The 14,451-nt window shown below is 37.2% G+C and overlaps 2 protein-coding genes across 2 annotated transcripts in view; one reads left to right on the top strand and one right to left on the bottom strand.

The window, feature by feature from the left end:
• Positions 1 to 14,451, bottom strand: part of PTGFR (prostaglandin F receptor) — a 308,369-nt gene that overhangs the window by 177,280 nt on the left and 116,638 nt on the right. The gene's annotated exons all lie outside the window — the stretch shown is intronic.
• LOC136054553 (vitellogenin-1) overlaps positions 8,543 to 14,451 on the top strand; it is a 45,292-nt gene continuing 39,383 nt past the window's right edge. Inside the window, exons 1-3 of the mRNA XM_065745839.1 lie at positions 8,543 to 8,630; positions 10,134 to 10,298; positions 12,088 to 12,239. Of these exons, the coding sequence (XP_065601911.1) occupies positions 8,543 to 8,630; positions 10,134 to 10,298; positions 12,088 to 12,239 (405 nt within the window). The remainder of the gene's footprint in view (positions 8,631 to 10,133; positions 10,299 to 12,087; positions 12,240 to 14,451) is intronic.

The following is a 14,451-nucleotide window of genomic DNA, read 5'->3' as shown; positions in this document are numbered from 1 at the left end:
CAGGGAGCTATGCTGCTAAGTCAGATTCTTATCTGCCTCATTTTCTCATACATTCTCTCCTAGTATTATTCAAGTTATCCATAGAACTGTTTTTCCCAGATCAAGAGCATATATTATATTTGCATTTGCCATTTGATTGGCAGCAGGGATACTATTAGGTGCTAAACAACCTGAAAAGTAGGTCACATAAATTCAGAGTTTAGATTGCTGAATAACTGCACAGATTTACATATCGCACGTTGTATGAACTTCTTTTGAGCATTCTTTTCTCATGTTGTGCTTTTAAAAGGATGCCATAGATGGGAATATTCCTCTAGCAAAACAGCTTTCAGACTTTCAATAGGGTTATCCTGTAATGCTCCTTGAAATTTGAGCATGAGCTGGGAAGTGAGCATAGATGGAGGAGTGTGACTTCAGGGCCATGAATATAAAAACGACCATGGAAATGTATACCAAAAGTGTAAAGAAAAAAAAGTTATTTCAGATTTGGTCTGAATTACGAATATACATAAAACCAAACTAAGACCCAGCTTAAGACCACTGATGTAGCTCCAAAATATCCAGTCATTTAACTAATGTGCAATAATCTATAGCCTGAGTTACTAAAAGCCCTAGTTTAGGAACTATAACGGTCTCTTTTGGCCTGTGATCCTTTGAACTGATCATTCAACTTTTTAAAGAAGACTCTTAAGCATGCTGAGGTCATTGCACTGGGTTATAATTGCAGCTATAAAATGACCAGTAGCAAACTAAACACATCTTTTCCCTTTTCTGAAACTTGCTTCTTATGTTGCAGACACTGCTTCTCTCACTCATTATAGTGAGATCCCTTATTGCCCAGTATTGCACTAACTCTGTCTGGTCTATTGTATTGTGATAACACTCCTTTGTCCATTGTATTAGGTTAGCACCTCCTTGGCTATAATAAGTATGAAAAAAAATTCAAGGTTTAACTTGTCAAATGGAACTTTTCAGTGACTTATTAAAAGAACCCCTGTGGTATTACAAAATGCAGGTTTTCTGTCATCTAACTAAAAGATCCCTTTAGAAACCTTCATTTTTTATGTGTGTAAAGACAATTTCTTCTACTGAAACACTTTGATTCTTCTCTGAATGAAATCAAGTGTTTTAAAACTTTTTTGAGGTGCCCCAAAGGCTCACTTCTATACTGTGGAATGTGAAAGACTGTGAACCCCTCACATAATCATCACATAGACACTTTGCAGTGTGCTCCTGGAAGCAGTCATTCATTACATACTGCAGGCTTTCATAAGGGGAAAAATAAAAAGAATAAAATTGAGGAAGAGAAAACTATGAACTGTGTCTTGATTATGGGCATTAGGGGTAAGCAAAAATGGACAGAAAGCAGGTGTCAGAGACTGCTAATGAAATTAAGATTAGCAGTTGCTGGAGAGTTCTTACTTAATGAAATAGAGAATAAAACAGAAGTGTGGAGATATCTTCCTTGTTAACATCCTGCAGGCAGACATACCTTGTGCTGTCTCTTGTACTTCAGAATGAAGCAGCAACATTTATTTGGAAAAGGGTCACTTCAAGCACAAAAGTCAGCATCCTTTCCTCTCCCCTTCTATCTCTTTTTGGATCTCCTTCCACTCATCACAGTACATGAATTACTGACAGAAAAGCTTCTGCAAGAGAATCAGGTGCTTGGACTTTGTCTTATATATTTCCTATTTCTCCTTCTCTCTTGATCCTTTATTTTGTAATGTAGAAGTGAAGATAGGCTTTTTCATTTTCAGATTTCATGAGGGACAACAGCATATTTATAGTGATCAATATTTACATTTTTCTATAGAGCAGCTAACATACATGGTAATCAGTATAGCATACCCACAGAGATGGGGGATATTTTATACAAATAGCTCTGCCATTTTTTCTTTCCTATAGTAAGCAACACCTGCCATAAACACAAGAACAGCTCTGTGAGATATTTGGGAAAAGAGTACCTCACACACCTTTGTGTAAAGCACATAAAGCAGGGGAAAGACAGGACAAGGCCAAAGTGTAAATCTGTGACAGCAGAATTGTCACAACCCACAAGAGGAGATAGCAGCACCTGAAGGTTGGTTTAGATAGAGCTCCCTTTCCACTCTCCTGACATAAGGAGTACTCATCTCTGGTTTTATTCAGTCTTATCAATAGTTAGTACAGTCCAAGTCCCTGTGAAGCAATGTAAATTACTGAGAGGTTTAGAGAACTACAGCATGGGCTGTTGAAGAGATCGAGGACCCATCTGAGGGCTATTGTTACACTGGGCTCCTCATCCAGCTGAGATTGGAAAACACTTACAGTGTCTGTAATGCCACAAAGCAAGAGCGAGGCTGAAAATGGTGAGAAAGAGTAACTTTTCCAGGTAAGAAAGAAAAGCTAACTGAGAAAAGCAGAATATATGAAATTCAGGGGTCTTCCAGAAGTGCAAGATTAAGAAAAAGAAAACACCTGAAGCTTTCTTATATTGTTCTGAAGGATCCAGGAAGGGATCAAAGGGAAAAAAGTTTATTCTTGGTTCCTGCTTTTTCTGCATTTTACACTTGCTTCTGGCTTCAGATAAGAGACTGGAGTAGACACCTTTTCCAGCCTTCTCATCTGAAGAATTTTAAATGGGCTTCAGAATGGAAAGGTAGAATTCTCTATATATAGCAATCTTTTTTACTGTGTAGCTTCCAATTATTCTCAGTTGTTTCTAGAGTCATGTTTGGTGTGCGTTAATTTAAACTGTCTGAAATTTCTTCACTTTCTTTTGTTTACAAGGATAAACCCAAATCATTTTTTCCAAAGACCGAGAGCCAAAAATAAACTACTTAAAACTGAGGTAGTAAAACAGACAAAATACCACACACATTTCAGATGAAATCCCTCTTTCCCCATATTTTTTTCAATCTGCCTATTGAGGAGACCAAAGAGACTCTCTGTAAAAATAATAGGTTTCCAATTGAGCATAATTAGTGGGACAAAAACATCTGTCATGGGTCAAAAACCCTAAAAGTCTCCAGGACAAAATGAGTGACAGTTAATGCAAAGTGCTAGGGCAAGAATAGAACAGCTCCCTCTCTGGGAAGGCCAGAATCTCTCCCCTTCCTCCAAACAAATTTGAAGCTGTTGTCAGCTTCTGATGAGTATTCTACTCTTTAGGTGATGTGCACACTTGTTATCTCTCAGGGTAGGAAAATATCTTTGGAAAAATCTGCCTTCTTCCATGATCCTGCTCTTTCAAGCAGTTACCAAAGTTCTTCCCTAGCCCTTCTGCCACCATTCCATTGTAGGCAACTCAGTGACTCTTCTTCCCCTTCTGCCCCAAGTTGCATTGGTGGCAATCTTCAGCTCCTTATTTCTCTCAACTAGAGGTTCGTGGGCTTAATCCAGGTCCATTTTGAAAATCTGCCCACAGGGCTCACCCTTCCTGTGAAGAAGAGTCAATTTACTGATTAACTGACAACAAAATCCCATTTGCTGTACCTTCAGGATGTAAAGACACGATATTTCAAGCCCATGTATGAACTGCTCCTTGAAGTCAGAGAAATGTCTCTAGAAATACCTTTAATGCTCTTTTTATATACTTTGATCCCAGTGCTTCAGTAATTACCTTCTTCAATGTTCAGATAGGCCTATATACCTGTGGTTCCACATACACTGCAGACAGTTTTATAATTTCAGAGCCTATTAACCACTAACTCGCAAGTTTATGGTAGTTTTATTTCATGAATGCTTTGTGAGGCTTGAGCTGATAGCCTATTTGCTTGTTTTCCCTTTTTTCTTGTTTCCCAGGTGACCAGCCTGGCTTTTCAACTGTACTCCGAGATCAGTTTCTTTTCCATGGTTCATTAAAACAGAGCATTTGTTTCTCTCTCTTCAGACATTGCCTAAGTCTTGGTACATGCACTGCTGTCACTCCCTTTTATCTATTCCTGTATGTTTCCCAATGTGTTGGGTAAGTGGAAATTTACAGATGGAGTTGCTGATGTGCTTTCATGTAGAGCATATTTTCTTTTACAGCTGTATGTCTCATATTTTAATTTCCCTTTGTTGTTACCAGCAGTTACTTTTATGCCTGGAAGACAAGCTGTTCCCACGCTCCTCCATAGCTTCTCCTGGCAACATTCCTTTGTAGATTGGTTGGTGAGGAGAGCTGAAAGGTTACAGGGCTGCTACCTTCCAGAAAGACACTGAATTATTTAGCACCAACACTTCTACCTAAAATGATAGTTTCTTTAGATTCCAAGTTCAACAGCAACACTGCTATAATCCATTAGAAAAATGACTTGAGCATGCTGCTACTATAGAAAGCCCAAGAGCTTTCTATAGAACCTAAACATGGGCAGATTTTAAAAATCTTTGATGTTTATGAATGGTAAGTTTCACTAACAAAAGGATTGGAGCTTTATTTATTCAGTCTGTGTTAAGGCTTTTGGTTGTGTTAATAGTCAGTTCTGTTTTAATTATATGTGAGATGGCAGCCATAGGCAACTGCATTGGAAAATAGTTGCCAGTGGTGGTCTCACAAAGAGAATAAGTGGTACAAATATTTGTGCTATTAGTTAGGAGTTAAAATAAAGATGTAAAATTAAATGCATATATTTGTTATACCGTATAGGTTATACACTATACATATTTTTAAGTGTACAGGTGGTAGAGCTCAATAATTCACTTCAGAAAACTCACAGAACTATGAATCAGTGTAACTTTATTAGTTATAGGAAAGGTCTTAATCTTTAAACAAAGAGGACAACTTTTATGTCTGTTTTTAGTTCTTGGACTCCTTGTTTTTAGTGACCATGTTCAAAAATTCTGGGAAATAAATATTATTAACATTGGAGTAAACTGAGACAATTCCATATAATGTGACCAAGCTGCATCAGGTTATCAGAGAAGAAATTTGTCCTGTGAATGAATGAATCACAAATAAATTGCTAGAGGATAAAGAAAAGCTAGCAAAACAAAACTGTAGAAAACATTCATGGAATCTCTATGACTTAATCCCACTGCCTTCCCCAAAGAATTGAAAAACAATCAATTTTCAAACCAATGGTGTTCCCTGATTGATGCAACAGTTTCTTGAGAATTGAATTATACACCAAGAAAAATAATAATCTTCCTAGTGTTTTCTTTAACTGGTAAGATGATCAAAAAGAAATGAATTTAGGTATTACTGTAAATACACAAATTAATATTTATTGGGCAATTAAGAAACTGAATGATTTCTAACATAAAATCTTAAAAGAACTTAGAAAAACAGTCTGAGAGGTACCTATGATTGATAGCGAAGATTTTTCAAACCCTACTCCAGTTGAAAGCAATTTTATTTCTTGAACATTTGCACTGAATTTAGAGATTGCTTTAAGAGTAAATTTATGTCAGTATGTAGTAGATACAGCTCCAGCTAAACTCAGTAAAATCTTCATTGTGGAGTGGGAAACATATCCAGCCACCCAGAATCAGCCTTTAACTGCCGCCTGTATTCAGACTAAAAAAGCCTTGAAAACAGAATTAGAGCACCTACACTCTCATTAAGGCTGTACATACTTTGCTGGAGAACAGTGTTTGTAGAATTCTGACCATGTTAAATGCCTCCTGCAGCAAAAGGTGGTCTTTAACACAAGAAATTAAAATTGCGCCCAGTCATATCTGTAAGAAATTTTCTGCAGGAGTGGTAAAAATGCAATGGTTTCAGAACATAAGGAACCAGCCAGCTAAAAATGGCAGACCCAAATCAGTAACAGGATCCCACATTTCCTGGATATAGGAATTTGTTCAGTTTTAATTGTTTATATTGGAATTGAATTCTTCATAGTCTTGTCCAAGGTGTGACCAAGTATTGGTTCACCCTTTTGAAACAGTCTAGTTTGTAGAAATAGGGATGTTCATAGGAAATGTGTAAACAGTATTTTTGAGGACCCATACTTGCTTGATAAGGAGATCAGAACATCAATGTTCCATTTAGTGTTTTAAACTGTAACAGCCTTCTACAGAAAAGGGAAATATGATTAAAATATGCTATAAAGGGAATATTAATATGGCAACTTTTCTTTCAAAGTAATGAAACATATGGTGCTCATTTTATTACTGAATTAACTTTCTCATTACTTACATTCAAAACTATATTGTTATTTTTGTATATTTAGACCCTTTGGAAGGACAGACTCTATAATCTTTGCAAGTCAGTTGTTGATCAAATACTGGTAGGTGATTTTGCTCTGCTTTTTTTTTTTTAACATGAGAGCAAAGCCATTGCCTGTTATTTGAACTGGCAGAGTATTATCTGCTTCTTCCTTGGGAACAATACACTGCTTATCTTATCTGACCCATGACCTAATGTCACAGTGACACTGTGCTGTGAACCTGTGGTATCACACTCATATATTCTGTACAGAGAGTAAGTTCATACTGAGTTTTCTCCTGACATCATAAACTTACCTGACACTCTTAACACTAGAAAGTGATAATCCAGATCCATCATGTTCTTGTAGCAGCTCTGTGATGTATGGGAATATGTCACTAATGTGCAGGTCTGAAAAACGAAAAATAGTTGTCATTATACCTGAGGATATTGGCTTCTGGGAAAAAATTAAAATAAAATAAATAAAAATCAGTGTTTCCTCTTCTGCTCTTTTCCTAAATAATTAAGCATATTTTGTGTAGAACCACAAAGAAAGTAACAATTTTCAGAATTCAGTATACATTGGTACAACTCCACACTTAAAAATAATAAACCCACTTCCATTCCTAGTCTGATTTTTTGCAGCCCAAATATATTTGGCTTGGTTTAAAGAAACAGAAAAGCTTGAGAATTTTCTTCCTCTTAAGACTCCCACAAATGGCTCAAGTCCCATTCTTCAGAGAACAGAAAAGGTTCCTCATAAAAGATTACAGAGGATAACGGGCCTTTTTCTGAAGTGGCAACCTGTATATAGTTCACAGCTCCTCCTGCAAAAGAGTTGCTGCCAAGTCACTGCTAGGCCAGGTTAGGCTTCACCTTCCTGTAGTCCAGGCTGAGGCACACAGCCTGGTCTGGGTCTACCTTGTCTCATAGTGTCCCTTTATAGAGTTAGAGTACACTGAAATAAAGATTCCAGAGGTACTTTTTCCCTCTGAGAAAGGTATTTGCCATGGTAGCTCTAACCAAGCACACAATTACAATCAGTACCTCAGCCTATAGGAGAACATTTAATGCAGTGCACAGAGCTCTCCAATATTCAGTTTACGCAGTCACCATTTCGTCCCCAAAATGACTGAGTTGGAGACATGATAAGGCTAAATTTCAGTGCTACCTGATTCCCCATCTGTACCAATGCCACTGAAGGCAATCATTGTGTGACTGTAAAGTTGAAGTTAGGGTTAAGATAAACTTGGAGAAGTTATCTTCTAGTGCAGTAGAATTACATGGCAAACACCAGTCTCAGAAATAATGTGACTCAAATCTCAGATGACAAGTGGTCTGACATTTAACCCTACTGAATGACTCAGGACATGGTATACATAGAAAGGGAGGGAAAGATTCCTCAAGCTATTTTATTAGTATGCAGGTTATAAGCTAACGATGAGAGCATTGACGGTGGACTGTTAGGTTTCAGTATGTTTTCTGTGTTTGAATGAAAATAAAACCTTTTGAACATTCTAGTTAAGCGATGTTGCATCAAAACAGTTTGTTTTCAGGTTTAGAACGCCATAGTTTGATTCCACGCTTCCTCTTTTTCTCACTTTCGTTCTTTGTTGTGGAAATGACAGGTAAATCCAGGCTAGATATGAAGAACAATTGCACTGACAAGTTCAATGAAATTCGCGAAAGCATGGCTTGGGTCTAACAGCATATATTAATGAAAAACAAAAATATTAAATAAATAATAATTTACAGATTTATATAGATCTAGATCAGCTGCATCTTTCAAACCCAAGCAGTTAAGCAAACTACAAATAGCATTTCTACCTCTCATTTTGCAAACAAAATATCTGATTCCCACAGTTATCACTCCACTGGTGGTGTGCCAGCTTCAAACTGGGATAACAGCAGGGAATTAGGCCTGTTGGTTTCTTCCTAGTAAAAGAAAAAAAAAGAAAAGAAAAAAAACAACAAAAAAACCAGCAACAAAACAATGAAAAGCAGCTTTTAAAGCAAGATAGTATCCCTGTCTGAATGTACTAGAATAAGCATATGGCAATTTAGCCCAACCCAGAACACATTCTTATTCATTAGACACTGTCCAGAGTCTCCAGAGAGAATATCAAGCATTATCTTGGAGGCTATGCTACAATTGCAAATGCTGAATATTATGAAAAAATAAAATAAAATAAAGGAATTAATGTTAAATTTGAAATAGGTGGGATTTTTTCCATATTTTTAAAGTAAGATTTCTTCATGTGTAGAAATGAGAAAAACTGGAAGGTAAAAATCACTTAGCTTAGCAACTGATTATGTCTATTTTAGCCTGCTATGATTGCTTGGGAGCTGTTTTGCTAATCCCTGCTTTGTCAGTAGGTTATATATTAGCAGGATGGAAATGGCATCACTGCACCATAATTCGGCAACATGAATACAGAACAAGGAGAGAGCAAAGCTATCGGCAGCAGTACAACAGCAGATAATAAGACTCTGTTATCCAAGCAGAATGTGTTATGTAAAGACAATTGCTGTGTAGAAGCAATAGCTCTAATCAGGTTAATTAGGCTGTATTCATGTTTCATTTCTGGTGCAAGTGTCCTGTAAATTCAAAGCAGCCTACCCATCTCATTGCAGCCCTTATACAGACATCATATTCTCTTATGTTCAGTGTCATATAAACTCTTCTTTTAAAAAAATAATCACAAGATATTTCCTATCTCTTTTTGAGAATTTCTTTTCTTCATTGTTTATAGCTAAAATAAAATAAAATACAGTTTTTGTATAAAGCATATGAACATATTAAAGTTTCTTACTTTTCAGCTAAATAAGAATTTGCTTGTGCGGGGCTAGTTTAATAGCATTTTATTTATTTTACTTCTCTTTTGTTTCTCACTATCATAGTGTGTGGAATGTGTAAGAAAACATATTCGCTTTAAAAAGCGTGGCTCTCACCTTTTCTCCTTTGATCCTTTTTCTTAAAGTGATAGATGCCCTCTTTATTTTTTCAGGGCTAGCTGGAAGATTGTGTCTCCTTTGGAGAAAGGATTAGAGTCCAGTGCTGTGTCCCTCAGATGCTAGCTGTGTCTTCTCCACTTACTGAATTTATTAGGTTGTCCCTTTAAAGTAATAATGGGTACAACAATTTTCTCCTAACCCTAAGCACTAAAAGGTAGGTAGTTCCTATTCAAAAGGAATAAGACATGGCAGATATAAACACAGCTGCCTGCACAATATTATTTTAGCTAACTGTCTGGCAATTGGGTGTCTACATGCTGATTGCAAGCTTAGTCTCCTTCAATAGTTTCCATTAAAAAAATGAAATGCATTTTCAGTATCCAGCTAGAACAAATCAATTCATGTTATGTCTTAATTAAAAAGCTTTTTATTAAAATAAAAAAATGTTATAGTTCCATATTAAATGTATGTGTGTCCCTTAGTCATTATTTCAACATGGAGTTAATAAAATTGTTCAGATTAATAGCCTCCCTTATGTTGCAAACTAGGTTTGCAGCAATTATTACCTCCCTAACACCCTTACATCATTCCCTTGCTCTGTAATGTGCCAGTCCAGTGTAGAGCAGGGGCCACACAGCAGTGCAGTGGGCAGCCTGGAGAGAAAGGGTAGTGAGGCAAAGAGCAGAGCATGTTGCCACTGACAGCACTGAACTGCTGTGCTGCCTTTCCTTCCAGCAGCACGGCTGGTTATAAGCCATTTCTGACTAGGTTTGACAGTGCATTTATGCCAGCCAAGGTATGCTGGTGGATTTTACAGGGCCTGCAAGCACTGTGCATCTTGTTGTTTCTCACCAAGTGAAAATCAGGGCTGTTAGTTAGCACCCTGAAGGAAAATATAGGGGAAAAGCCATCTGCATTTAATTTTTCACCATCCAAACCCACAGAGAACAAATGCACCAATTATTAATCTCTTGTAACAGTTCATATGTCTATCATATATTTTTCAATATTTTATCAGACAAGCATCTCTTTCCACAGAATATCTGACTACTCATTCAAACAGATGCACAGAAACTCTCAGGATTCTTGGAGGTGAGATCAGCAAAGGCCACAGTTGAGGCAGCCCTCATTCCCCTGATGACTGCTCCCTACTGTGCTCACCAGCAGGGCCTGGCCAACCAGAGCCCCCAGTGCATCCCTGTCACCTCCGACCACAGACCCAACTCAGGTGTGTTGGCACTGCAATAATCAACTGCATTATTTCTCAGTTGGGTGGCATCACTCCAAGTAAATGAAGTAATTCAGTAAAAAGACTGTTGCATAAGGCCCTTGCTAAGTGTGTTCTCAGGCCTTGATGGTGGAAGCCTCATGATCTGAGCTCAGATTTCACCTTTCTCCTTCCTGATCAATAGAAACAGCCAAGAAAGCCTTGCTCTCCTCCTGGAGGACAGAGTTCTGCTGCCTGGCAATTTGCATGACTGGCATGGATGTTACACCTTTCACAGTCTAAAGAAAATACCAGTTACACATTCCTGAGCTATCCTTCCTGCCCCTTCAATAACCTCTTGCACCCGGGTGGGTTTTGTGTGATATTTTATTTACCATTTGACCAAAAGACAAGCTTAAATTCTAAGTAAATTTTAAATGCTTAAAAGAAATATGTATAATTGAGGTCGGGGAGTGAACTTGCTCCTGAATTAGTTTTGCCCAGAGTTTTCACCAGAGTCTCAGCAGCAAAAGTCCTCTGAGAAGTCACCAAGAACAACATGAGGCTCCCACCTCTCTGAGATTTTTCTGGAACTGGAACTGCTGTTTTATTGCATTATTTTCATAAATGCAGAAATTAATTTCTCTTCTGTTCTCACAGAACAAACTTTGACCAATAGTCAGAAACTTACATGGAGGTCCCACTTCCCAGGTGTGGGCAGGAAGAAATGTGTGCAAGGAGAACCCTGGAGAAAACCATAGAAAAATGTTTTCTCATTGCATGACTATGAGGTTAGGACTATTTCAATCTTAAGTATATAAAATCTGTTACTGTTTTTCTCTAAAAGAAGAATTAAAGTGTGACTAAATAATGGGTATCTTCAAACCTGTGACTGTTAGCAAGCCAAAATTATCAGGACAGCAAAGATACAACTGGAGAAAAGTTAAATTCTTTGAGCTACTGTTAAGGAACTATTATTATTTAACTTCATATTTTAATTTTGGCTTTAGTGTATGGCTACATATAGAGAAACTGGAAAAAAAAGTAGAAAGCAAGATATTTCAAAAACAAAATTTCTATTTCACATAGAAAGTTGAAATCATGAGGTGATTTGAAGTCGTCAGCATTCATGCCCTCAGAAATGTTTATTTTTTGATTGATCAATGCCCACTCTAAAATGCATTTATTTGTCAAACCAGCATGCCAAAAGGGACATGTGATAGCACATGCCTTTATAAAAGGGAACTCAGCATGTTGAATTCTACTTTATCCCCACCATGAGGGGCTTAATTTTAGCCCTGGTTTTAACCCTGGTGGGTAAGTAACTTAACTCCTTTACTTAATATAATAGTTCCAGGAAAATGTTCCAGAATGTCAGTATAATTTGCTTACAAAAGTTGTTTAGAAAAAGATACTTTTACATATATGTTGAACTACAGGTAAAGTTAATTGAAAGACTTATGCCGTACGTACAAGATGAGATACAGCCTTTTATACTAAAATACATAAACGTTTGCGATTATTTTTGCTTTGTCATTTCATTGTTGTTTTTTTTTTCCTTCCTTCTCTTTCAGGGAGCCAGCATCTTAATTACCGTAAGTAATTTTCCTATCAGCCACTATAATTATAATGAGTGAAATTCAAAATAGAGTCTGAAAAGTATTTCAATGTTGAATACAATTTTAAAGCAGCTAATTTTCTTCAGGTGCAATACAAAAGAGAACAAATTCATCATTTTTCTTCTACGTATTCTAATACAGGTGCTTTAATATGCTCTCTATAATGTTTTATGGAAACTATTTCTTTGCAGAACCTGATTTTGGGGAAAATAAGGTTTATACGTACAATCATGAAAGCATACTTCTCAGTGGACTTCCAGAGAAAGGACTCGCAAGAGCTGGAATAAGGATAAGAAGTAAAGTGGAAATTAGTGGTATTGGACCAAAACTTTGTCTTATTAAGGTAAGAAAATTTATTCAATTTGAAAGGTAAAATTCTCTTGATACCAGTTTGTTGGGGTTTTTTTAAGCTTTCGGGAAGTAATTAAGTTTCATCATATGTTGTGCTTACTCAGGCAGAATGCAACTAACACTACTGGGTTTTTTTATTCGGTGCTCTAAATTCTATTTGCACTTTGCCAGCCAGGTAATTCTCAGCTCAAGCCAACCTTGGGCTTGAAGGATTTCTTCTGCTTTGTGGCCAGGGAGACAATGGAATGTAATTTGAAATGCACGGTAATTTGTTATTGGATCAATCCAATTGTTTCAAACTGTACAACCTAGGATTATTTAATCAACTGATTTTGTAACCAGCAAATGAAAGGCAATAAAGCATACGACAGTAGCTGGATGTGATTCAATATTTAGCATAATTAATGTAATATGGTGGCTTCTTTTTCTTCAGGGTCCCAGATGACATCCTTTGTCATTCTCAATTCCTCAATTGCATATTTTTATTGCATGCTGAGTAATTACTAAGAGTTTTGATTATGTGAAAAATGCTTTTTCCTTTAACAGAAGCCTATATGAGTTTCTAATGAATGTATTGAAAAGCACCTCTCAATTGCTTTACACAAACTCTACTTAGTTTTCTGTGCATGTGGAAGAAAAATGATCTTTTTAAAAGGTTTTATTTGGCAAATTGAAAAACTGCAGATTAAAAAGGCTTGTGAATGTCTCATAAATGCCTGTAAATTCTGTAGCCTTTCAGCCTTCATTAGCCTTCTGGGACTAGGTATTTTTATAAGTTCAGATTATAATAGAGCTAGACAGGACACATTGCTTTTCCACAACCTTTGCAAATGGCTGGATTTTTCTGCAAAAATCAAGGAAATAAGAGTCACACATCTGTAATGGTGAGTAGAAGACTTCCTTGGTACAGCAGAGACAGTTTTTATCTTTGCCTTCATCCTTTACTATGCCTGCTAAAATGATTCTCAATATGCTGAGGTGAGTAAGGTGATTTTTTTTCCCCCAAAATTGACTACTGTACCCTAAAACCTTCTAACAGAGTTTCATCTGCCTTAGCAAACTTGTGAAAATATTCATTTCAAATCTAAATACTTTTGGGGAAGAAAAAGAAAAGAAAAAAATGTCACAAGATTTTGGGGCAAGTTCTTAGTGAAAGGTAACAATATATTTTATTCCCTTCTGCTCCCTGAAACGTTTACTTTGCTGCTGTTATATTTAAATGAGACAGTTAGGAGGGTCAGTTTAGGGAATTAATCTTTCATCTGTAGTCTACTAGTTCTCATTTAGTCCAAGTAGAAAGCTGTGGTCCCTGGTCCCAGCTGACAATTTTTTCTTCACAAACACACAAGTAAGAATTGCCAGCTGTGTTCAAAACTAAGCAGACAGAGTAAGGCATGCTAGGGCCCTCAGGGCTGGGGAAAACTATCTTGCACTGACCCTGCAGAGCAATCCCAAATCTTCCCGAATGCAATATGCCAGAAGCATGTCCAAGAGGCAACATGAGGGATTTGCTCCGCAACAGCCTCCTCTGTAAGCTTCAGTTACTGGAGTTGGCAGTGATCTCCACCAACAATAACAAAAATAAATATGAAAGTGCAGTCTCTAGTGACTTACTGTATGAAGATTTAGTCTGTGTGGCTTTTTGAGAAATTAATCCGTGGCTTGCATCACATTGCTCGCTCAAGGTGTCTCTTTAAATTGTCAAAATATATAGGAGGGAAGGGTCCTCTGAGAAACTAAGCTGAACATGCCCTATTCCCATGGAGTAGAAATCATCTGAGTTATGCAAAGGTTAGCACAACTTTCTACTTGCTTGGATGTGCCCAGGTTGAGGCTAGAGTGTGAAGTGCGGAGCAGAGCTGGGGCCAGTGCCTAAGCCTTCATCTCTTCCACACCCCTGCAAAACATGTAAGGAAGGACAAGTTTTGTAATCTGCTCTATGCTGCTCTAACTAATTATGATTACCTGGCTGGCCCAGCAGCCATGTTGTTATTAGTTTCTGACTGCTGTCTGTGCTCTGTCACCCCAACAAGGGAAATGACAGTTTACAACAGGAGTTAATGATACTTTATGCAACATTGACTTTTTCCTCCAATTTCCTGCAGATCTTCTGTACTACTTTTGAGTAGAAACCAGCTTCATGCAGCTCTTGTGTGGCTTATTCCTTCATACAAGTTGACCTTTGTCAATATGGATTATCTCTG

Source organism: Cyrtonyx montezumae, unplaced genomic scaffold (assembly GCF_038088225.1).
Source record: "Cyrtonyx montezumae isolate F1298 unplaced genomic scaffold, pur_monq_1.0 scaffold_1, whole genome shotgun sequence".
Lineage (NCBI taxonomy): Eukaryota > Metazoa > Chordata > Aves > Galliformes > Odontophoridae > Cyrtonyx > Cyrtonyx montezumae.
The sequence above is the reverse complement of the archived record's forward strand: the minus strand, read 5'-3'. Positions and strand labels throughout refer to the sequence as shown.